Here is a 26152-nt window from a genome sequence, read left to right on the forward strand (position 1 = left end):
GCCGTCCGAATTCCAGAGAGGAAATCGACGCAACGCCTGCCATGAGAAAGAAAATTCCACGCACAGCCTCCCGGAACGACGCGCAGCCGGATATCAAGCCGAGGAATCCACGCACAGACCCTGGGAAATCTGGTAATCCAGCGAACCATAGAAGGAGTCAGCTTGCATGCCGGAAAATGGCGCACGTCTTCCCCGAGTGAAAAATAACGACGCAAGTCCGTGTGTGAAGGGGCGAAACCGACACACACACCATTTTTCTTCCTGCAGAACAACGCACGTCTCCCCGCGTGAAAAATAATGACGCAAGTCCGTGTGTGAAGGGGCGAAACCGACGCACGCACCATTTTTCCACGCATCTCCTCCTCTGCAGCCCTCTGCGGAGATTTTCCACTCCAAACCAGGTACTTTGTGCTTGAAAGAGACTTTGGCCCTCATTCCGAGCCTGGCGGGCGGCGGAGGCCGCCCGCCAGGCTTCCCCCCTCCGAAATACCGCTCCGCGGTCGTAAGACCGCGGAGGGTATTCCGAGTTTTCCCCTGGGCTGGCGGGCGGACTTCACAAGACCGCCCGCCAGCCCAGGGGAAAACTCCCTTCCCACGATGACGCCGGCTCGTAATAGAGCCGGCGGAGTGGGAAGGTGCGACGGGTGCAGTTGCACCCGTCGCGTATTTCAGTGTCTGCTTTGCAGACACTGAAATACTTTTAGGGGCCCTCTTACGGGGGCCCCGCGACTCCCCCTCCCGCCATCCGGTTCCCGGCGGGAGAACCGCCAGGAACTGGATGGCGGGAGGGGGAGTCGGAATCCTCCATGGCTGCGGAGCGCGCTCCGCAGCCATGGAGGATTCCTACGAGCGGCGGAAAGTCAGCGGGAGACCGCTGGCTTTCCGCGTCTGACCGCGGCTAAACCGCCGCGGTCAGAATGCTCGTAGGAGCACCGCCAGCCTGTTGGCGGTGCTGCCGTGGTCGGTGGCCCTGGCGGCCACCGACCGCCAGGGTCGGAATGACCCGCATTGTTTGCTTTTTAAAGACTTAAGACACTTTGGGCCGTATTTATACTCTGGTTGCGCCGAATTAGCGTCGTTTTTTTCGACGCAAATTCGACGCTAAACTAACGCCAACTAACGCCATATTTATACTATGGCGTTAGACGCTTCGGGCGCCAAAGTGCCCGGAGTGTGCGTCATTTTTTAGCGTGAACCCCTTCCTTGCGTTAATGATATGCAAGGGAGGCGTTCCCGTCTTAAAAAATGACTCCCAGGCCTTTACGTGGTATTTATACTCCCGGGCAAAAATGACGCCCGGGAGTGGGCGTGGCCAAAAACGGCGCATTTGCGCCGCTTTTTAACGCCTGGGTCAGGCATGGCGTTAAGGGACAAGTGGGCTCAAAATGAGCCCAGAGTGCCCTCCCCTGCCCCCAGGGACCCCCCCTGCCACCCTTGCCCACCCCAGGAGGACACCCAAGGACGGAGGGACCCATCCCATGGACATTAAGGTAAGTTCAGGTAAGTTTTTTTTTTTTTTTTTTTGTGGCATAGGGGGGCCTTATTTGTGCCCCCCTACATGCCACTATGCCCAATGACCATGCCCAGGGGACAGAAGTCCCCTGGGCATGGCCATTGGGCAAGGGGGCATGACTCCTATCTTTACAATGAAAGGAGTCATGTTGATGGGGGATGGGCGTCGTTAAAAAATGGCGCAAGTCGGGTTAAGACGATTTTTTAGCGTCAACCGGACTTGCGCCATTTTAAGACGCCCTAACGTCATTTTTTCCCAACGCCGGCGCTGCCTGGTGTACGTGGTTTTTTTCCACGCACACCAGGCAGCGCCGGTCTGCTTGCGCCGGCTAACGCCATTCAATAAATACGGCGCCCGCATGGCGCTTCAGAATGACGTTAGCCGGCGCAAAATTTTTTGACGCTAAACTGCGTTAGCGCAGTTTAGCGTCAAAAAGTATAAATACGGGCCTCTATATCTCTTTTCAGTGATATTTCTACAAATTCTTATTGCATATCTTATTGTGTTGATCTACAAATATCCAGATAAATATTCTATATTTTTCTAAACACTGTGTGGTGTATTTTTGTGGTGATATATGGTGTTATTGTATGATTTATTGCACAAATGCTTTACACATTGCCTTCTAAGCTAAGCCTGACTGCTCGTGCCAAGCTACCAGAGGGTGGGCACAGGATAATTTGGATTGTGTGTGACTTACCCTGACTAGAGTGAGGGTTCTTGCTTGGACAGAGGGTAACCTGACTGCCAACCAAAAACCTCATTTCTAACATTGGTGATCAGCGGTGAGGATAGGAGTTGTATTTGTGCAGTGACATGCAGTAGCTAAGTATTTCACTACCTACCCACAGTTGAAGGTCAACTTGATTTTTATCTCTTTTTTGCAAATTTGTTTTTCCTGACAATTTTCAAAAACTAAATCCTCACTCAACATGTCTCTGGCTGGGTCTCAAGTGGGAGATTTGGACCTAGCCCTTTTGGAGACATATACTGTCAAACAGCTAAAAGGATTCTGCAGGGTGATGAGAGTACCCACCCAAGGGGCCTCCAAAAAGGAGGACTTTCAAGTGGCGCTGAGGGCCTTGGCAGAAGCCCATTTAGGGGAGGATGATGAGGAAGAGGAGCCAGAAAATGGCCTCTCAGAGGATTTATTGCCATCAGTGGGTAATGTTACCACTGCAATTATGCCCCCTTCCAGACCAGGGAGCAGTGTCTCTGAGCAAAGCCTGACCGCAGAGGAAAGGAGAGAAGAAGGGGAGTTCCAATTGCAAATGGCAAAACTGAAAATTGAGGCCCAACAGGAGGAAAGGAAGGCTGAAAGAGCAGCCAAACAGGTGGAAGCTGAAAGAGCTAAAGCTGCAGCTGAGAGAGCTTTGGCTGAAAAGAAACTATTGTTGGCTCATAAACTGAGTCTCAAGGAGCCGGAGATCAAGGCAAGACAGTCTGAATCCAGCAGTAATGGTGGCAGCATACAGACAGGACCTGCTGGAGAAAAGAAGGTTTGTATACCCATAAATGTGGTGCCCAGTTTTGTGGTGGGAAATGGTTAGCTGCTTATGAAGTTGCACTAAGGGCTCATGAGGTTCCTGAAGGGCAATGGGGTACAGCTATGTGGGGTTATGTGCCGCCATTGGGGAGGGACTCACTTCTCACATTGGATCAACCTGATCAAAACACATACCCACTTCAGAAAGCCACTTTACTTGCCAAGTTTGGGCTGACCCCTGAGGGATACCGTCGGAGGTTCAGGGACAGCACCCAACAAACCACACAGACCTAGGTAGATTTCTTTGACTTTTCCAGTAAGGCACTGAATGGATGGGTGCGGGGCAACAAAGTAGATGATTATAAAGGGTTATATGACTTGATTCTGAGAGAGCATATGCTCAATACTACTTTTACAGAGTTGCGCCAGCACTTGGTAGATAGTAAGCGGACTAATCCCAGGAAGCTTGCTGAGGAGGCGGACCTCTGGGTTAGCACCAGAGTGTCCAAAAAGGTACCTGGGGGGAACACCCACAAAGGTGGTCAGGGTTCCCAACAGAAGTAAGAGGGGGGAGATAAACTTACAGATAAGGAACTCTCAAAAGGCCCCCAAAAGAATTCCCAGGGAGGGGGTGGCAACCATTCCTTTTCCAGATTTGGGAAAAAGCCAGGGACGTATGATAAATCAGGGAAATCCAACCCCAAATGCCTGGAGTTCTACCCGTATGGTCACTATAAAGGCGACCCCCAGTGCTCCAAGAGGGCACCGTCCACTACCGGACAGACACCTGGGTTGACTAGTGTAGCACTCGGGGGGAGATGGACCCAGATAGCTTTGTGGAGCAGGTAGAGATTTCCCTAGTGTCCCTGGGAGAAAGAGAAATGGTGCCCAAAGCCCACATGCCCCAAAATACTTCCAAGTACAGGCAGTGGGTCACCATTGATGGGCAAAAGGTGGAGGTTCTGCGTGACACAGGAGCCAGTATGACTACTATCAAGAGTCAGCTGGTGTCAACAGAGCAGATAATCCCTAATACATTCCAACAGGTCATAGTCGCTGACAATCGTGAGAGTCACCTACTGGTGGCTCTGGTTCCCTTTGAGTGGGGGGTCTCTGGTACTCCGAAAGTAGCTGTGAGTCCTGCCATGCCTGTAGATTGTCTGTTAGGCAATGATCTTGAGCATACTGCTTGGATAGAAGTAGAGCTCAGATCTCACCTGGAGATGTTAGGGTTACCTGAGTGGGTCTGCATCACCACATGGTCCATGGCTGCCCGGGAAGGGAGTCAAGGGCATCTGGAGCCTGGAAAAATGGCCTAGACAGCTGCAAAGAGGAAGGGCAAGAGGCGCGGGAAACCCGCCTCAAATGTTCCCACGGTGGTGGACGAGGCCCCTGAGGAGGAGGAGGCCCCTGAGCCAACTGGGGAGGACATAGCTGACCTGGGTAACCTACCTGGACTTGCTGGCTGGCAAGTAGAGGGGGGGCCAACCAGGGCAGCATTCTGCAAGGCGCAGAAGGAATGCCCCGCCCTTGAGGGTCTGAGGCAACAGGCCACAGCCCAAGCAGCAGGTGACGCCTCTGGCACTCACCATATTTACTGGGAGAATGATCTCCTTTACAGTGAGCGTAAGGTTCCAGGTCCTGGGGCACCCCATGTGCTGGTGGTCCCCCAGTGTTATCGGAACTTCCTACTGGGCCTGGCTCACGACATCCCCCTGGCAGGACACCTGGGCCAAGACAAGACCTTTAACAGGCTTGACACCCACTTCTATTGGCCCAGAATGAGGACAGCCTCAGATAACTTCTGCAGAGCTTGCCCCACCTGCCAGGCTAGTGGGAAGACAGGGAAACGGCTTAAAGCTCCCCTGCTCCCACTCCCAGTCATTGGCACCTCCTTTGAAAGGGTGGGCTTTGACATTGTTGGTCCCTTGGACCCCAAAACTGCCTTGGGCAACAGGCTTATCCTGGTTTTGGTGGACCATGCCACCCGATATCCAGAGGCAATCCCTTTGAGAACAGTGACTGCACCAGTGGTGACCAGAGCCCTGTTGGGAATATTTACCCGTGTGGGATTCCCTAAGGAGGTCGTGTCTGACAGGGGCACAAACTTCATGCCTGCATACATGAAGTCCATGTAGGATGAGTGTGGGGTAACCAACCGGTTTACCACCCCTTATCATCCTCAATCCAATGGGCTTGTTGACAGATTCAACCAGACCCTGAAAGGCATGATTGGTGGCCTGACTGATGCCATGAGGCGTAAGTGGGACGTCCTCTTACCCTGCCTGTTGTTTGCTTACAGAGAGGTGCCCCAGAAAGGGGAGGGGTTCAGCCCCTTTGAGCTTCTCTATGGTCACCCTGTCAGGGGACCCCTAAGCATTGTTAAGGAGGGCTGGGAGAAAGCTCCCAAGTCACCTCCCAGGATGTGGTCAGCTACATGCTGGCCCTCCGCAACCAAACCCAACGCTTCTGGAAGCAGGCCCAGAGTAACCTTGAGGCCAGTCAAGAAGTGATGAAGGAGTGGTATGACCAGAAGGCCACTCTGGTTGAGTTCTCACCTGGAGACAAGGTTTGGGTGATGGAGCCAGTAGAGCCCAGGGCTCTCCAGGACCGCTGGACTGGCCCCTTTGAGATCAAGGAGCGTGAAGGGGAGGCCACTTACCTAGTGGACCTCAAGACCCCTAGGCACCCCCTGAGGGTCCTCCATCACAACCGGCTCAAACCTCACTTTGAGAGGTCTGATGTCAGTATGCTCCTGGTCACAGATGAGGGCATGGAAGAGGAGAGTGAACCTCTCCCCGACCTCCTTGCGGTCAAAGAAGGGGATGGGTCAGTGGGGGGTGTCATTCTCTCTGACTCCCTGACTCTAACCCAGAGAGGAGACTGCTATGAGCTGTTAGAGCAGTTCTCCCCCCTGTTCTCCCTTACTCCTGGACTAACCCACCTCTGTGTTCATGACATTGACAGAGGTGACAGTCCCCCTGTGAAGAACAAAATTTACAGGTTGTCGGATAAGGTGAAGGCCAGCATCAAGGAGGAGGTCTCCAAGATGTTGACTTTAGGGGTTATTGAGAAATCCAGTAGTTCCTGGGCCAGCCCTGTGGTATTGGTTCCTAAGGCTACTGCCCCAGGTGCGAAGCCAGAACTCCGGTTCTTTGTGGACTACCCGGGTCTCAACTCAGTCACCCGGACTGATGCTCACCCCATCCCCCGAGCTGATGAGCTCGTGGACAGACTAGGCGCTGCCAAGTTCCTGAGTATGTTCGATCTTACTTCAGGGTACTGGCAGATCAGCCTGACTGAGGGCGGTAATGAAAGATCAGCATTTTCCACCCCTGATGGGCATTACTAATTCCGGGTGATGCCATTTGGGCTGAAAAATGCCCCTGCTACCTTCCAACGGTTGGTTAACGGGGTCCTAGCTGGTAAAGATGCCTACTGTACAGCTTACCTGGACGACATAGCTGTCTACAGTTCCAGCTGGGAGGAACACCTGCTCCACCTCAAGGAGGTGCTTCAGGCTCTGCAACAGGCAGGCCTGACCATCAAGGCTAGTAAGTGCCAGATTGGGCAGGGTTCCGTGGTGTACTTGGGACACCTAGTAGGTGGTGGCAAGGTGCAGCCACTCCAGGCCAAGATTGAGACTATCAAGGCCTGGCAACCACCTAGAACACAGACTGAGGTGACAGCCTTTTTGGGCCTCACTGGATACTACCGCAGATTCGTCAAGGGCTATGGTACCATTGTATCCCCCTTGACAGAACTCACTTCCAAGAAACAACCTAGGTTGGTGAATTGGACAGAGGCTTGTCAGAAAGCCTTTGATTCTCTGAAGGAAGCCATGTGCACGGCCCCCGTGCTCAAGGCCCCTGACTACTCCCAGGACTTTATTGTGCAGACAGACGCTTCAGAGCATGGCATAGGGGCTGTTCTAGCATAGCTAAATGAGGAGGGCTCAGACCAACCGGTAGTCTTTATTAGCAGAAGACTATTACCACGGAAACAAAGGTGGAGTGCTATTGAGAGGGAAGCATTTGCTGTGGTCTGGGCACTGAAGAAGCTAAAACCCTACCTGTTTGGGACTCACTTCCGGGTTCAGACAGACCACAGGCCCCTCAGATGGCTCATGCAGATGGCAAAGGCACATTTGGGTAGATAACAGGGCCTCTGCCCTACCACCACAGACACTTGCTGGAGAAGAAACCTGAACCAGAAACTGCATCCTGCCAAGAAGAACTGCCTGGCTGTTCAAAGGACTCACCTGTCTGCTTTCTACAAAGGACTGTTGCCTTGCTGAACTCTTGTCTGGCTGCAAAAGAGCTCTCCAAGGGCTTGGATAGAGCTTGCCTCCTGTTCCCTGAAGTCTCAAGACCAAAAAGACTTCTCTTTTTCATTTGGACTCCTCGTGTGCTGAAAAATTTGACGCACAGCTTGCTCCGCAGTGAGAAACTCCTACGGGGCGACCGGAACATCGACGCACGGCCTCGCATGGACAACGCCGCCCGACTTCCAGAGAGGAAATCGATGCGACGCCTGCCGTGAGAAAGAAAATTCCACGCACAGCCTCCCGGAACGACGCGCAGCCGGATAACAAACCAAGGAATCCATGCACAGACCCTGGGACATTTGGTAATCCCGCGAACCATAGAAGGAGTCGGCCCGCGGGCCGGAAAACGACGCACGTCTTCCCCGAGTGAAAAATAACGACGCAAGTCCGTGTGTGAAGGGGCGAAACCGACACACACACCATTTTTCTTCCCGCAAAACAACACACGTCTCCCCGCGAGAAAAATAACGACGCAAGTACGTGTGTGAAGGGGCGAAACCGACGCACACACCATTTTTCCACACATATCCTCCTCTGCGGCCCTCTGCGGAGATTTTCCACTCCAAACCAGGTACTTTGTGCTTGAAAGATACTTATTTTGCTTTTTAAAGACTGACACTTTATGTCACTTTTCAGTGATATTTCTACAAATTCTTATTGCATCCCTTATTGTATTGATCTACAAATATCCAGATAAATATTGTATATTTTTCTTAACACTGTGTGGTGTGTTTTTGTGGTGCTATATGGTGTTATTGTATGATTTATTGCACAAATACTTTACACATTGCCTTCTAAGTTAAGCCTGACTGCTCGTGCCAAGCTACCAGAGGGTGGGCACAGGATAATTTGGATTGTGTGTGACTTACCCTGACTAGAGTGAGGGTTCTTGCTTGGACAGAGGGTAACCTGACTGCCAACCAAAAACCCCATTTCTAACAGGGTCCAAATAATTGCCAAATAACTGAAATTAATTTCATCCATTAGTTTTCCATATTTGTTTTGTTTTTTATTACTCATAAAAATCATTAAATGGTTGAAGAAAGGGATAAGTCAGTGAGAGTTTGGTGAGGGTGACAGGAAGCCATTTAAAGAATCATAAACAGAACTGAGGGCAGGTTGAAAGAGGTGGTGAATGGTAGCCAGGACAGTACTTTTTAAGTATGTGGCTACTGGAGGTGGAGATGGATATGTAAGGCCATGTTGTTCCAGACCTCCTCTTCATCTGCACAGCTGATTCATAGGATCTGCTTACAGGATGGGCCATAATTGCATACTGGGTAGTTGCCACTAGTAAGGAGTATGTCCACTCCGTATTCCAAGTGACTTCATAGGTATTCTACTTTGCTGCTGATATATATGATGTAATTTGGAACTAGGCCTGGGTAATTGTTTTTTGTGAGAATGGAGTATCATGAAATGTGCAAATTTTACATTACACAAACGTCATCAATTTAACAAATTTTCCAGAAATTACATTTCACCCAGTTTTCACCCCACAGAGACTGGTATGGTCAGAAAAAGTTATTGTGGAACAGTAAAACCACATCAGGGAGGCAATTTCTCCATGAACAGTCTCTTGCCAGTATATGTTATGACTGTTGAATGTGAGGTTTTTCCTAGTTTTAAATATTCTTGCCGTATTTCAGCAAGTACATTATTCACAATGTCACATAATTTTGCGTTATTTTCATTAAATGCTATGAAAAAAGTTGTAATTTCACCCACACTGCTTGGATCTATTCAATAGTATACCACCCCATGTTGTCGCTTAGTCATATATAATTATTTATTTTCTTTAGAAATTATTTACACTCATTTTTATTAACATGCCTATTTCCTTTTCTCTTTACATAGGTTGGCTTTGATTCTGTTGCCTATCAACTCACCAACATTTCTGCAGGGACATGCCAAGCATTGATTTCCAGAAGAGGGTTATATGGCCCCCTAAAAGTTGACTGGAGATCTGGCTATCCTCTTGGAACAACACCGGAGGGAGTGCATCTTGGTAATATCACTCCTGAATTTGGTAAGTTAATTCCATGCAATACTCCAGAATAATTATCGACTTTCTAGTTGCCAAGCATGAAACTAAACCCACCTTTCTAACTATTGTAGATAATTCATACATAAAACCACAGGACAAGTGTTACTTTAATGACCTGGGCCATGTGTTCACTCATGCCGTGTTCACTACCCCCTTTGTTCCTCAATTTCATGTTAAGTCAGATTTTTTGTACTCTACAGTCCACTCGCTGACGTTCTTCAGGTCCTGATCACGTGCATTGGTCTGCTAAGCATATGCTCGTATTTCTTTAATAGGAGGAATGCTTCTCATGAACCATTCATTCATTTCAATTATAAGCAAAAGATAATCATGATAATGTCTACAAAGAATGACTCACAGCTATATATGTATTGCATATAGTCCACACATTATTTTAATACCACCTTGGTATCTATATCCTTGCCCTCCAGTCATGCGTGCAACATCTAGCTGCCTTTACATTTCAGTTGTCGGGGAGTAACCAATTCCCAAATGCAAAGAAAGTCTTTTTCTTGTTTTCAACTTCCTCATATTCCAGACGGCTGGAGTTAAACTGCAATATATGCCAGTTTTACCATTTGGCTATCTGTTTATCAAATGTATTAAGTACTGCATCTGTTGCTACTGCCGAGTCATGTACAATTTGCTACAAACCGCATTTGTTGCATTATTTGTGATCACCGCCAACAGCATAGTTCCTGGGGAGGATAAGGTGTCTGAGGCATGTTTTATCTGTGGAGCTGAAATAATTTTTTGTAAAATGGACTATGAAGTCCTCAATGAAGGATTAATTTCCCGTGGAATGTGGATGCGGTGGACAGTGAATATCTGTGAACTCAATGTACTGAATTGTCAGGGCATCATGCAGGATGCAAGGCTGTTTTGTTTTCTTGATGACTGCAATGCCTCCACTATTTTATTTGTAAAATAAATTTTCTTCTTTGGGTTGCCCGTGAGCATTAAGCAGGTGTAGTAAGATTGCAGTGTGTCATAGTTCCTTGATAAAGGGTGCGTTTTTACTGTGGTAAGTGGTGGTGTCAGATATCTTAGGTCAGGAAAGCTCCAGAAGGATGTTGACGAGCATGATGTGTAGCATATTTTGTGAGGATGGACTGTGGTGTGGTGAGTGAGATTTGAATGAGGTTCCAGAGGATGGAGTGTGTGGTGGGGAACAATGTGTGGAAGGATTGTATGTATGGAAGAAAATGGGAAGGTGTGTTAAATGTGTTATTTGCTGATGGATGTCCAAAACACTGCATTTAATGGAAATGATTAAATTAAATATGGAAAGTGACAAAGAATACAAACTAACAGAAAGAGAGCCAGGAAGAATAACAATGGTAGTCAAACTCATGAAAAAAATCGAAAATATAGAAAACAAGTGTACATTAAATCATGTCTACAGTCTGGAAGTGGAGAATGAAAGACAAACTCAGGGACTCTGCCGCAGATGAAAGAAGCACCTATGTCCGGTCCTCAGTTCACTAGCCAGGCCAGTTCTTAAAAGTCTGTGGTGAACAGGGCAGGTAGCAACAAGGTGTGCCAAGTGTGGGGTGGGTGGGTGGAGTGTTAGATGAAAAGTAAACAATGCCGCAGGTCTCCGAGTCCTAAACTGCTTCCTTTTCCCCTTATTACCTAAATAACCTATAATGGGAGTTTGGGAGATCTGGGTGTTAGGAGAGACCAAATAACCTGCAAGTTTCCTTTTTCGCTCATATTGATTTCCAATTTAAGGGAGGAAGAAAAATCCAAGGTAGAGGGTGTTAGAAATGGGTTCTTTGGTTCACAGTCAGGTTACCCCCTGTTCAAGCAAGGACCCTCACTCTAGTCAGGGTAAAAGAGAATCACCCTCAGCTAACCCCTGCTTTACCCCCTTGGTAGTTTGGCAGAGCAGTAGGCTTAACTTCAGAGTGCTAGGTGTAAAGTATTTGTACCAACACACACAGTAACTTCATGAAAACACTACAAAATGGCACAACACAGGTTTAGAAAAATAGTAAATAATTATCCAAACAAAACAAGACCGAAATGACCAAAATCCACAATACACAAGTCAAGTTATCAATTAAAAAGTAAAAAGAGTCTTTATGTAGTTTAAAACACACACTAACACTGTCAGTGTGAAAATGTACCTTGGGTGCTTCAAACATAACCCAGCACGGACGAGTCAAAAAGGGCTTGCGATTCCTCGATTTCACTCACGAGCGAGACCTTGTGTCGTTTCGCCTTTCGTCAGGTCGGGCGCATTGTTTCTTCTCTCCGCAGGAGAGCGATGCATTGATCCGGTCAGCACTCTCGGGTCCGGGCAGGCCTTGCATTGGTTTTACACGCCCAGCAGTGTTTGCATCGGAAATCCAGCCGCATGATGATCCGAAAACCACACAGCAAGGGTAGCGATCTCCCAGCCTTCGTCAGCGATGCTGCGCGTCGTTTCTCCTGCTCCGTGCATCGATTCTTCCCTGCGTTTCCCGGCAAGTGTCGATTTTCAGCCGCGGGTCTTCAGCTGCAGATCAGAGTTGCGTCGATCTTTTCCCCGCACGGTGCTCTGTGCATGGATTTCCTCCTCTTTTGCCAGCTTCTCCTTTCAGGGTCCCAGGAACTGGGTGGGCACCACAGGGCAGAGTAGGAGTCTCTCCAGAGACTCCAGGTGCTGGCATAGAGAAGTCTTTGCAGCCCCTGAGGCTTCAAGCAACAGGAGGCAAGCTCTAAATCAAGCCCTTGGAGATTTCTTCTCAAGATGGAAGGCACACAAAGTCCAGTCTTTGCCCTCTTACTCTGGCAGAAGCAGTAACTGCGGGATAGTTCCACAAAGCACAGTCACAGGCATGGCAGCTCTTCTTCACTTTTGAATGTGAAATCCTGCCTTGCCCAGGCCTGGCCCCAGACACTCACCCGGGGGTTGGAGACTGCATTGTGTGTGGACAGGCACAGCCCTTTCAGGTGTAAGTGACCACTCCTCCCCTCCCTCTTGGCACAGATGGCTCATCAGGAAATGCAGACTACACCCCAGCTCCCCTTGTGTCACTGTCTAGTGTGAGGTGCAACCAGCCCAACTGTCAAACTGACCCAGACAGGGAATCCACAAACAGGCAGTCACAGAAATGGTATAAGGAAGAAAATGCCCACTTTCTAAAAGTGGCATTTTCAAACACACAATCTTCAAATCAACTTTACTAAAAGATGTATTTTTAAATTGTGAGCTCAGAGACCCCATACTCCACATGTCCATCCGCTCCCAAAGGAAATCTACACTTTAATCAGATTTAAAGGTAGCCCCCATGTTAACCTATGAGAGGGACAGGCCTTGCAACAGTGAAAAACGAATTTAGCAATATTTCACTGTCAGGACATATAAAACACATTACTATATGTCCTATCTTAACCATACACTGCACCATGTCCTTGGGGCTACAAAGGCCTACCTTAGGGGTGCCTTACATGTAAGAAAAGGGAAGGTTTAGGCCTGGCAAGTAGGTACACTTGCCAAGTCGAATTTACGGTTAAAACTGCACACACAGACACTGCAATGGGAGGCCTGAGACATGAGCTACTTATGTGGGTGGCACAACCAGTGCTGCAGGCCCACTAGCAGCATTTGATTTACAGGCCCTGGCACCTCTAGTGCACTTTACTAGGGACCTACTAGTGAATCAAATATGCCAATCATGGAAAAGCCAATTACATACACATTTTGTAAACGAGCACTTGCACCTTAGCACTGGTTAGCAAAGGTGAAGTGCCCAGAGTAACAAAAACAGCAAAATCAGAGTCGAACACAAATCAACAACATGGGGAACAGTGGCAAAAAGTTAAGGGAACCACGCCAAGGATGAAAAGTCTAACAGAGGGAATGTAATGTCAGAAGCCCAGCCAGTAAATCAAGATCATATTAGCACCAAAAGCTTGAGGACAAAATTCCAATTCCTTTACAAACAACACAGCTCGCTTTTGCCTTTCCACCTCCAGCAGTAAGTGGACAGAAGTTGGTCCTTCACTGTAGTCCAATGCACACCATTCAGACCATCCATCATCCCATGTCCATTGCAGAGGAAAAGTTAGAAAATCAATCCGGGAGCATATCACAGATGGCCAGGGAGTTTGCTTTAGTGCCATACCAGTATATAGGCCACCATGAGCAATGCCTAAAGTAGATGAGAGTGGAGCACTTTTGAAAATGGCAACCCCACTATATGATGAAACCAGCAAGATGCAGTGAGATAGAACCTGCAATGAGCAGAATGCTCTTGCATGCCCAGACACCAACTTATGCTGCCACTGTCCCCATGGGTTATTATTTAACATATTGTTTAGGATCAAAATTGTTTTCTTCTGCACTTTTTTCCAGGAACCAAGGTAAGGCATTATGCTAAAGAGGGAGAGTGACACACAACCGATCTTCTCACGTATGGTGTGCTTAGGCCTCTGTGGTGTTCTTCAGGGCCTAATGCTTCAGTGTTTTTGTGGGAATAAATGCATGGCTGTTGATTAACCAAAATGCCCTGGGTTACATCACAGCAAGTGACATCACACAACTTTCTCATAAAATCACAGAAAGTGAAATCAAGTGACCTTTGATCAGGAATGTCATAGGAAGTGAGATCACAAAACACAACTGTTTTCCTGGTGATATCACAGCAAGGGGCATGATGTGACCTTTTTCCAATCACTAATGGGCCCTGGTGCCGTAGTGGTGGTATAATTTCCGAGATAGGAGTGATTCGATATTTGATTGGGTTTGTTCCATCATAGCCTATTTTACGTACTTAGCATAGTTATGGCTATTTGATGACCCCACATGAACATGGCACGTTTGTTCTGGTGATGGGCTTTTTTTAACACACCAGTGTTTGCAGGCGTCTTTGGTTTAACAAGACTACAGGTCCCAGAATGTATTAATTAATAACAGTTCAACACTGAAAAGCAAGTGTCCCAGTAAAATGGTTTCTTCAGGTAAACTGAACCATGCAATTCTCAGTTAAGTAGCTGGCATAAGCTTGCGAATTCCGTAATAACTACATTAAGTTTATTTTAATAATAATTATCTTTTCATCGCTGTTGGACCTGGCTTTTTGACAGGGTCATCCCCAAACTTTTTGCCTCCTTCCTCCTATTTTTTCTGACCTGTTGTTGTTGGCTTTTGACCTCTGGGCACTTTACCACTGCTAACCAGTGCTAAAGTGCATATGCTCTCTGTGTAAATTGTACTATTGATTGGTTTATCCATGATTGGTATTTAATTTACTTGTAAGTCCCTAGTAGAGTGCAATATATGTGCCTAGGGCCTGTAGATTAAATGCTACTAGTGGGCCTGCAGCACTGGTTGTGCCAGCCACTTCAGTAGCCCCTTAACCTTGTCTCAGACCTGCCATTGCAAGGCCTGTGTGTGCAGTTTCACTGCCACTTCGACTTGGCGTTTAAAAGTACTTGCCAAGCCTAGAACTCCCCTTTTTCTACATATAAGTCACCCCTAATGTGTGCCCTAGGTAACCCCTAGAGCAGGGTGCTGTGTGGGTAAAAGGCAGGAAATGTACCTGTGTAGTTATATGTCCTGGTAGTGTAAAACTCCTAAATTCGTTTTTACATTCCTGGAAGGCCTGCTCCCTTCATAGGCTAACATTGTGGCTGCCCTCATACATTGTTGAAGTGGCAGCTGCTGATCTGAAAGGAGCAGGAAGGTCATATTTAGTATGGCCAGAATGGTAATACAAAATCCTGCTGACTGGTGAAGTCGGATTTAATATTACTATTTTCGAAATGCCACTTTTAGAAAGTGAGCATTTCTTTGCACTTAAATCTTTCTGTGCCCGTCAATCCACATCTGGCTAGGTTTAGTTGACAGCTGCTTGTGCATTCACTCAGACACACCCCAGACACAGGGTACTCAGCCTCACTTTCATACATCTGCATTTTGAATGGGTCTTCCTGGGCTGGGAGGGTGGAGGGCCTGCCCTCCCACAAAGGACTGCCATACCCCCTACTGGGACCCTGGCAGACAGGATTGAACTGAAAGGGGACCTGGTGCATTTCTTAGACACTCTTTGAAGTCACCCCCACTACAAAGGCACAATTTAGTATAAAACAGGGCCTCTGCCCTACCTCATCAGACACTTGCTGGAGAAGAAACCTGAACCAGAAACCACATCCTGCCAAGAAGAACTGCCTGGCTGCTCAAAGGACTCACCTGTCTGCTTTCTCCAAAGGACTGCTGCCTTGCTGTTGGCCTGCTGCCTTGCTGAACTCTTGTCTGGCTGTAAAAGTGCTCTCCAAGGGCTTGGATAGAGCTTGCCTCCTGTTCCCTGAAGTCTCAGGACCAAAAAGACTTCTCTTTTTCATTTTGACTCTTTGAGCGCCGAAAATTTCGACGCACAGCTTGTTCCGTGGCGAGAAAAACGCTGCACACCGACGCTGATCGAGGCGACGCCTTCGGGGCGACCGGAACTTCGACGCACGGCCTCGCAAGGACAACGCCGCCCGACTTCCAGAGGGGAAATCGACGCGACGCCTGCCGTGAGAGCAAAACTTCGACACACAGCCCCGCAGAACGACACGCAGCCAGAAAACAAGCAGGAGAATCCACGCACAGACCCCGGGACATCTGGTAATCCCCGCGACCCACAGAAAGAGACTGTCCGCGCGCCGGAAAACGACGCACGACTTCCCTGCGTGAAAAATAACGACGCAAGTCCGTGTGTGCTGGGGAGAAATCGACGCACCCACCATTTTTCCACGTATCTCTTCTTCTGCGGCCCTTTGCAGAGATTTTCCACTACAAACCAGGTACTTTGTGCTTGAAAGAGACTTTGTTTGCTTTTTAAAGACTTAAGACACTTTATATCACTTTTCAGTGATATCTTTACAAATTCATATTGCATCTTTGATCGTTTTGACCTGCAAATACCCAGATAAATATTATATCTTTTTCTAAACACTGTGTGGTGTATTTTTGTGGTGCTATGTTATGGTATTGTATGATTTATTGCACAAATGCTATACACATTGCCTTCTAAGTTAAGCCTGACTGCAGGTGCCAAGCTACCAGAGGGTGGGCACAGGCTGATTTTGGATTGTGTGTGACTTACCCTGACTAGAGTGAGGGTTCTTGCTTGGACAGAGGGCAACCTGACTGCCAACCAAAAACCCCATTTCTAACAATCGCCATCCAAATCATTCTCCGTGGCAGCTTATGAGTGACAACTGCAACAAAATGTAACTTGGTCCTTGTTCTATATAGTCTTATTGGCAAACATAAGCTTTGGCACTTTTTTGCTGTAGTAAAAAGTACACAGGATTAACAGTCATGCTAATAATTGCTAGATAGCAGGTCAAATTAATATTTCCATAAGAACAGTGGCTACGTTCTTTCTGTGATTTCTGTTGCATAAAGTTACGAGATGACTCCAGGCGACCTAGCACGCAGTTCTCTGCCCCTGGTTTTATGATTAACAACCTCATGCATGCTGGTATTTGCGAACCTGGACCACTTGAATGTGTTCAGTTCAACTAACGCACCTGAAAACAATCATTTGTAAAAGAAAAGCCCAGGCATCCTTGGCGTCACTGAAACATACTGTCACATCACACCTGTCTTGACTTCATAGTAATATGTACTCATGCAAACGGTGACTAGAATGCCACCCCCAGCACATGACCTGGAGCCCTGGTGTCCATTGGAGATTGGTTCAACTTCCAGCTGTGGTCCAAACTCGCTCGGCCTCCGTGCACACTGGGTGTGGTCAAGGGACTGGTCCTCAGTGTGGGGACCCGCACCAATGAGGTTGCAAAGTATGTTCACACATCAACTGCTGCTCCGATGATCCTGCTGTTCTGCTCAAAAAGTGTAATTTTCCACAAATCCAGGAGTTGTAATTACGTGTCTTAGTCCTTGAATATTCTTGGTGAAGCTAAAGTCTCACCCAACATTGTAAAACGTTATCTAGCTCCTGCCATTAAGCACTACTGAAGACAAAGTGTAGGAATAGCATTTAACCAGGGTTAACATTTTCGAATCGGATGTAAACAATGTGTACCACGCAATAAAACGAATTTGAAACGCTTTCTACCATTCGCCTTTTAAAATGTGCAATCTTTTTTTGGGCAGTTGTATATAGCGCGAACTATAAGTTTTATATGAGCTCCGGTTATATTCATTATCCATAGGGAGATTAAGTGGTGTGCCCAAGATCACAGGATGTTGAGCCAGCTCCGATACTCGAGGCTGTTTTCCCTGTTCAAAAGTCGGCAGCTCTGGCCACAAAGGCCACATCTTCTCTCCTCTGAGCACTAATTTGTCATCTCTGCTGGTATATTTAAATGCATAGATACAAGATGCTTCTGTGTGGCTACATTTCAATACTGCTTATCCTTTATTGTGCAACATGACAACTAATAAATAGCAGCGGAAGTCATTTCTATCTGATGCTCACCGTTCGCTCTCTGCCTCACTTTTCTCTTGCTCGGTTTTCATGCACTGAATGAATCTTCACTCAGGGCCTGATTTAGATGATGGCGATAACTGTCCCTCCATCTACTTTTCAACTGAAAATCTGTCTGCTGCTGCAACAGTCCGCCTGCAGTATTTAGTTATTGGCAGACCCGTAGCCAAAAGCTTGCATCCAAACTGCCAGTGTCAACGGCAGGAGAGGGAAAAGTGGATGCTGGTGGGATCCCAGCCACCCTTCCCGCCATGCAGATTTACACCTCTTTTCCATTCCATCTTCTTCCAGTGACTGGACACAACTGGACAATACTTTCAGTCACTGCTTCCACCAGCTCATGGAGAAAACACAACACCCCCGTCACTCAACTCGGAGGTAGGGATGCCGCATTGCCAGGGTATGTTGGGTGGGAACTGCACAGGAGGTCGGGACCACTGCAGGCATTGCATGTCACAGTAATTTTTTGAAATCACTGTGACATACATAGTTGAGTCATGAGTGGGTGACACATGGCTGAGGACACAGTTGCAAAACACGCATATCTCACACTTTAGGAAGCTGGCCTGGTGTGCGGTGTACACCTATGGTGTTGGCACCTTATACCAGGTCCAGGCAACCCCTGTTAGTGAATGTAGGCAGTGTCTAGGAAGACGGGGCTCTCTAGAGGTAGCTGTGGATAAACAGCCAAGACGTATTTAGGAGACATGCAAAGCTTATGCAATACCACAATAGTCACACATGAAAGAAACACACAGTGTTACAAAAATAAAGGTACTTTATTATAGTAACATAACACTAGGGGCCAGAAGTGCACAAAAATAAAGGTACTTTATTATAGTAACATAACACTAGGGGCCAGATGTACAACGCGTTTTCCATGGCGCAAACTGCGAAATTCGCAGTTTGCGCCATGCAAAACGCGCATCGCAATGCACATTCCCATTTTGCAAGTCAGTACCGACTCGCAAAATGGGAATGCGATTCGCAAATAGGAAGGGATGTTCCCCTTCCTATTTACGATTCGCACCGCGATGCAGAATTGCTTTGAGACCGCGAACACGGTCGCAAAGCAATTTGCAGTTAGCACCCATGTGAAGTGGGTGCTAACTCATTCGCAAAAGGGAAGGGGTCCCCATGGGACCCCTTCCCCCTTGTGAATGACACCAAAAATATTTTTTCAGAGCAGGCAGTGGTCCAATGGACCACTGCCTGCTCTGAAAAAATGAAACCAAATGGTTTCATTTTCCCGAGTGTATTGCAACTCGTTTTCCTTTAAGGAAAACGGGCTGCAATAAAAAAAAAAAACTGCTTTATTAAAAAAGCAGTCACAGACATGGTGGTCTTCTTTCTCCGGCAGGCAACCATCCCTGTGAGTGCAGGGAATCGCAAGGGGGTCGCAAATTGAGACCCACCTCATTAATATTATTGAGGTGGGTCTTTGCGACCCCCTTACGATTCGCAGATGGTGTCAGGGACACCATTCTGCATATGGTTTTGCGACTTGCAAATTGCGAGTCGTAATACTATTTCTACCTACATCTGGCCCTAGATTTCTTATAGGCAGTCCCCCAACTGGAGGTAAGTACACTATATATATATATATATATATATATATATATATATATATATATATATATATAGTAATAATTAGGAATTTGCACAAGAAACAACAAGCATTGGCAAGAATTAGTGAAAAATGGTTAGAGCCCTAAGGGAGCACCAAACTGCATACTAAAACAATGGGATGCCAAGTGAAGTACCCCACCCAAGGATATGGAGTCTTTAGAGGGGAGCTGGAAGAACTAGGGACCCCAAGAGGTGAAACCCTAAGTGACCCCCAGCGACCAGGAGAGCAGAGAAAAGTACCTGGCTTTCCCTAGGACTAACAAGAGGACGTAGAAAATGGATTGTGCAAGAACAGGACCAGACTAGAAGAAACCAAAAGTGGATTCTGTAAGAAGAGGACCTGCCAAAGATGGAGGCAGAGTCTAGTCCATGATGGAGTGTCCAGTAGGGGCAGGTGCCACTATCCATCCTTCTGTGGATAAAGATCCGGGTCAAAGGTGGAAGAAGATCAGCTGTGGAGTCCAGGAGCGGAAGAGGAGTCCTTGGAGAGGTGCAGATGGCGTCCCACGTTGTTCATCAGGTCGCAGATGATCAGTGGTTTAGGAGAGCCACCAACAAGCCTTGGCAAATGCAAGAGGAAGCAAAAAGAGTTGAAAGGCTGAAGAGGACCAGCAAGGACCAGGGGACTCGACCCTTGGAGTGGAGTCCAGGCTGACCCTCAGCAGCTGGGAGAGCTAGCAGAAGCAGCCACAGCCCCCACAGGCAACCCACTGGCAGCAGGCACAGTAAGTCGCAGTGAGGCCCAATCAGCATGCCTGGAGAGAAGTCCCATGTTGCTGGAGCAGCAGAGAGGAGACTGTTCGTGGCAGGATGAAGTGCTGGAGGCCAGGGCAACTTGAAGCCTGAAGATCCGTTGTAGCAGAAGTCAACAAGCGTTGGTAGCTACAAGAGTCGTGGTGCACAGGGGTACTGTCCTGCAAGGAGAGGCAAGGGTTCACCATCTCTCAAGTTGGACAGCGGGGAGAAAGGACCAACAGACCCACTCCAGACCACAACCTGTGATGCAGGATCCATGCAGTTCCAGTGGAGAGCAGACCCATGCAGCCGGACATTGTTGTTGCAGATGCCTGCTGATGCAGGTGAGTGACTCCCTCAAGATTCCTTCTTGCTTCTTGGTGCAGGCTGAAGTCTCACTGACCCCGAAGGGTGCAAAGCTTGGTAAATGTTGCAGTTGCTGGAAGGATCCAGAGAAACAATGTTGCAAGGCGAGGTCATCTCGGAAGCTGCAGTCTTGTCAGTTCCTGAAGAGTCTAGTTGCAGTTCCAGTGGCCAGAAGTAGAAGTAAACAGTGCAGAGGAGTCCTGGTGGGGTCTTGCACGTCGAATCTGGGGACCCACCCGCATGGGAGTCCCAGCATGGGAGTCCCTTAATAGCCCTTAAAGGGGGTTTGGTCACCTTGCAAGGTGATCACCTATAAGGAGGAGTCTCTGATGTCACTGCCTGACCTGGCCCCTCATTTGCTCCGAGGGACCTCTGCACATCTTGGTTTCAAGATGGCAAAATCGAGTGACCACATGGAGGAGCCAGGGCACCACACCTGGGGCGTTGATGGACAGGTGAGTGGTCACTCCCCTTTCCCTTGTCCAGTTTCCTGCCAGAGCAGGGACTGAGGGTCCCTGGACTGGTGCAAACTGGTTTATGCAAAGAGGGCACCGTATGTACCCTATAAAGAAAATCGGTAGCTTGGGGAAGCTACTGCTCCCAAGCCTTGTAATGCCTATTTCCAAGGGAGAGGGTGTTGCCTCCCTCTCACACAGGAAATCCTTTGTTCTGCCTTAGCTTGCTTGAGCTGATCAAGCAACAGGAGGGCAGAAACCTGTCTGAGGGGTGGCAGCAGTGCGGGCTGCCCGGAAATCCCTAGAAGCTGGCTGGAGCAATACTGGGTGGTCCTCTTAGGAGTCACTAGGGTGCATGGGATCATACAAACAATACTGGCAACAGTTTTGGGGTAAGATTCAGACATGATTGATACCAAACATGCCAAGGTTTGGAGTTACCATTATGTAGCTGGACACAGGTAGACCTGTGCCCAGTACACGGGTAAAATGGCTTCCCCGCACTTAAGAAGTCCAGTGGAATGGAGCTGGAGTCCGTAGGGACACCTCTGCTCATGCAGAAGTGCCCTCACACGCAGGGACCTGCACCCTGCCCTCTGGACTAGGAGGGCCTACCATAGGGGTGACTTACAGTGATCTGGTGCAGTGACCTGTGGTGAAAGGGTGCATGCACCTTTTCATGCAAGCTGCAGTGTCAGGCCTGCAGACACATTTTGCATGGGCTCGCCTGGGTGGCACATTGCGTGTTGCAGCCCATGGGAATTCCCTGGTGTCCCAGTGACCTGGGTACCTAAGTACCATATACTAGGGACTTATAAGGGGACACCAGTATGCCAATTGTAGAGTGCACAAAGGTCCTAGCCAACCAAATTTAGAGGGAGAGAGCACATTGACAGGTGTCCTAGTTAGCAGGATCCCAGTGAAATCAGTCTAAGTGCTCTGATAGCAGACACAAAGTGTGGGTAACCATGCCAAAAAGAGAGTTCTTTCCCACACACACATATACAACTGCCGTTGCGGTGTCATCATTCATTGCCAAATGAATGCTGGCAACACATTGATGTTATACTCAGACGTCACAATGGTGTCCATGTTGCAAGCGGACCTCTACTTGTAGGTGTGTGCTATCTGTTGTGTATGAGAGTCAGTATGTGTATATGTCTGTGGATTGGTTGGTTGTGGTGAAGGGAGCTGGAGTGCGAGCTGGAATGGATGGTGTGTTCGTGTCAGTATGTGAGTCACTTGCATGTGAGACCGATGTTGTTGAGTATGTAGTGTTGCCATGTGACACATTCAGGTGAGTGTTGTTGTGTGGCAGACGTTGTCATGGTGTTTGTAGTTGTCCTGGTGTGTGTGAGTTTTTGTGTAGCTGAATGTGAAGTTGTGTTGGTTGTTGTGCAATGTCAATGGTGTGTGTGTTCTGTCATGGATGGATGTCAATGTGTGTTTTTGGGTATGGATGGGTTGTGTTGGAATTGTAATGGATGATGGTGTGTATGTTTTGTGTTGTGTAGTGTGTAGTGCAGGGGGACACATATGACACAAGTACAGTGTGTGTATGTGTCACTTACCTATATTCCACAGCCCCTGCCATTGTACAAAGTCCATTGGGTCCCGCTGCTGTCTCCCTCCGTCAGCAATATATTGCCAGTCCTCCGCTTGCAGAGCTGTAACATCTAAATAAAGCAGGTGGAACACAGTCAACTTGATGGTCTTTTCGGGTCCCCCACTAACGCGGCTTGATGGTAAGGCCCAGAAGAATTTCAGCTTGATTCCGGATAATGTGTAGATTGGACCTCTTGCAAATATAATGAACTTAAAGCACAGGATTCTGGTCCACCCTCCTTTATATTGAATGAAATATAATGTATTTAAGCCTATGGATTTCTTGTGCTGTGTGACACTAATACACAAAGTCTGCATAGCACAGTGTAGTTCTGTAATCATGATTACTGGGGTGTGGGGTCAGGGGGTCCTTGTAGTCTTGTTGCCAGGGAATACCACAGGTCAGAGGACAGACAAATGTTCACTAAAACAAGGCAAGCTCAGTCCCAGATCTGCTGCTCCTTTTCAAAGTAAATGGGTGAACATTAAAAACAACATCATATTCTACAGTGCTACTTCCTATAAAACCAGCTCATGCTAGAGGTCAAATGGGCTGTGCAAGGAGTACCAGGGGTCGAGCCAGGTTTCACTGCTGCTACTGCTGACAACCCCTACATGACATCCATGGAAAAATGGCTGTTTGATCATGTTGGTTGGACTTTTTTGCTTATGCAGGGTCATCCCCAATCTTTTTGCCTCCTATTTTTTCTGACCTGTTGCTGTTGGCTTTTGAACTCTGAGCACTTTACCACTGCTAACCAGTGCTAAAGTGCATATGCACTCTGTGTAAATTGTATGGTTGATTGGTTTATCCATGATTGGCATATTTGATTTACTAGTAAGTCCCTAGTAGAGTGCACTAGAGGTACCAGGGCCTGTAAATCAAATGCTACTAGTGGGCCTGCAGCACTGGTTGTGCCACCCACATAAGTAGCTCTGTAATCATGTCTCAGACCTGCCACTGCAGTGTCTGTGTGTGCAGTTTTAACTGTAAATTCGACTTGGCAAGTGTACCCACTTGCCAGGCCTAAACCTTCCCTTTTCCTACATGTCAGACACCCCTAAGGTAGGCCCTAGGAAGCCCCAAGGGCAGAGTGCAGTGTATGGTTAAGGTAGGACATATAGTAATGTGTTTTATATGTCCTGACAGTGAAATATTGTTACTTTGCTTTTCACTGTTGCAAGGCCTGTCCCTCTCATAGGTTAAAATAGGGGCTACCTTTAAATCTGATTAAAGTGTAGATTCACTTTGGGAGCGGATGGGCATGTGGAGTTTGGGGTCTCTGAGCTCACAATTTAAAAATACATCTTTTAGTAAAGTTGATTTTAAGATTGTGTGTTTGAAAATGCCACTTTTAGAAAGTGAGCATTTTCTTACTTATACCATTTCTGTGACTCTGCCTGTTTGCGGATTCCTTGTCTGGGTCAGTTTGACAGTTGGGCTGGTTGCACCTCACCCTAGACAGTGACACAAAGGGAGCTGGGGTGTAGTCTGCGTTTCCTGATGAGCCATCTGTGCCAGGAAGGAGGGGAGGAGTGGTCACTTACACCTGACAGGGCTGTGCCTGTCCTCACACAATGAAGTCTCCAACCCCCTGGTGAGTGTCTGGGGCCTGGCCTGGGTAAGGCAGGATTTCACATTCAAAAGAGACTTTACTTTAAAGTAGGCCTACTTCAAAGGAAAAATTGGGTATAAGAAGGGCACCCAAATCCACAGACTTTAGAAACACTTCTGGAAACAAGAGGAACCTCTGCCTGGAGAAGAGCTGAAAAGTTGAGGAAGAAGAGCTGCCCTGCCTGTGACTGTGCTTTGTGGAGCTATCCTGCAGTTGCTACTTCTGCCAGAGTAAGAGGGCAAAGACTGGACTTTATGTGCCTTCCATCTTGAGAAGAAATCTCCAAGGGCTTGATTTAGAGCTTGCCTCCTTTGAAGTCTAAGGGACAGAAAAGACTTCTCTCTGCTAGCACCTGGAGTCTCTGGAGAGACTCCTACTCTGCCCTGTGGTGCCCATCCAGTTCCTGGGATCCTGAAAGGAGAAGCTGGCAGCTTAAAGAAAAGGAAATCCACGCAGAGAGCGCCGTGCAGGGAAAAGATCGATGCAACTCTGATCTGCGCCTGAAGAAACGGTGCACTGCTGGCTCTGCAGCTATGAATCAATGCTCGCCGAAAACACGACCGAAGAATCGATGCACGGAGCAGGAGAAACGATGCGCAGCATCGCTGACGGAGGCTGGGAGATCGCAACCCGCGCTGCGTGGTTTTCGGATCATCATGCAGCTGGATTTCCGACTCAAGTACTGCTGGGAGTGTAAAAACAACGCAAGGCCTGCCTGGACCCGAGAGTGCTGACTAGAATGACACATCGCTCTCCTGCGGAGGGAAGAAATGACACGCCCCGCTCCGACGAAAGGAGAAACAACGCAAGGTCCTGCTCGTGAGTGGAATCTTTTTGACGCCCACTCTCCCATGCAGGTTTATTTTTGATGCACCCATGGTACTTTTTCACACTAACAGCGTTATTGTGTGTTTGAAACCACATAAAGACTCTTTTTGATTTTTAATTGATAACTTGACTTGTGTATTGTGGATTTTTGTCGTTTTGGTCTTGTTTTGTTTAGATAAATATTTCCTATTTTTCTAAACCTGTGTTGTGTAATTTTTTAGTGTTTTCTTTAAGTTACTGTGGGGGTCATTCTGACCCCGGCCGGCGGCGGAAGCCGCCGGCCTGGCTGGGACCGCCAGAATACCGCTGCGCGGTCAAAAGACCGCCGCGGGTATTCTGGGTTTCCCGCTGGGCTGGCGGGCGACCGCCAGAAGGCCGCCCGCCAGCCCAGCGGGAAACACCCTTCCATGAGGATGCCGGCTCCGAATGGAGCCGGCGGAGTTGAAGGGGTGCGACGGGTGCAGTTGCACCCGTCTTGATTTTCAGTGTCTGCATGGCAGACACTGAAAATCTTTGTGGGGCCCTGTTACGGGGGCCCCTGCAGTGCCCATGCCATTGACATGGGCACTGCAGGGGCCCCCAGGGGCCCCACGGCACCCCATACCGCCATTCTGTTCCCAGCAGCCAAAACCGCCAGGAACAGGATGGCGGTATGGGGGTCGGAATCCCCATGGCGGCGCAGCTTGGGAGGATTCCCCAGGGCAGTGGGAAACCGGCGGTACACCGCCGGTTTTCCGTTTCTGACCGTTTCTGACCGCGGCTGTACCGCCGCGGTCAGAATGCCCATGGGAGCACCGCCAGCCTGTTGGCGGTGCTCCCGCGGTCGTTGGCCCTGGCGGATTTTACCGCCAGGGTCAGAATGACCCCCTGTGTGTGTTTGTACATATAATTTACACCTAGCACTCTGAAGTTAAGCCTACCGCTCTGCCAAGCTACCAAGGGGGTAAAAAGGGGTTAGCTGAGGGTGATTCTCTTTTACCCTGACTAGAGTGAGGATCCTTGCTTGAACAGGGGGTAACCTGACTTTCAACCAAAGACCCCATTTCTAACAGATCAAGTGACACATATACAAGCTCCCTGCCTGTTGTGTCTAGACCAATATGTGTTATACCT

At 48.2% G+C, this 26152-nt stretch overlaps 1 protein-coding gene across 1 annotated transcript in view; it reads left to right on the forward strand.

Moving 5' to 3' along the window:
• The window catches only part of ADGRV1 (adhesion G protein-coupled receptor V1), a 2003619-nt gene that overhangs the window by 1121991 nt on the left and 855476 nt on the right, over positions 1 to 26152 (forward strand). The window contains exon 72 of the mRNA XM_069225272.1: positions 9184 to 9355. Within this exon, the coding sequence (XP_069081373.1) occupies positions 9184 to 9355 (172 nt within the window). The remainder of the gene's footprint in view (positions 1 to 9183; positions 9356 to 26152) is intronic.

Source organism: Pleurodeles waltl, chromosome 1_1 (assembly GCF_031143425.1).
Source record: "Pleurodeles waltl isolate 20211129_DDA chromosome 1_1, aPleWal1.hap1.20221129, whole genome shotgun sequence".
NCBI classification, from domain to species: Eukaryota; Metazoa; Chordata; class Amphibia; order Caudata; family Salamandridae; genus Pleurodeles; species Pleurodeles waltl.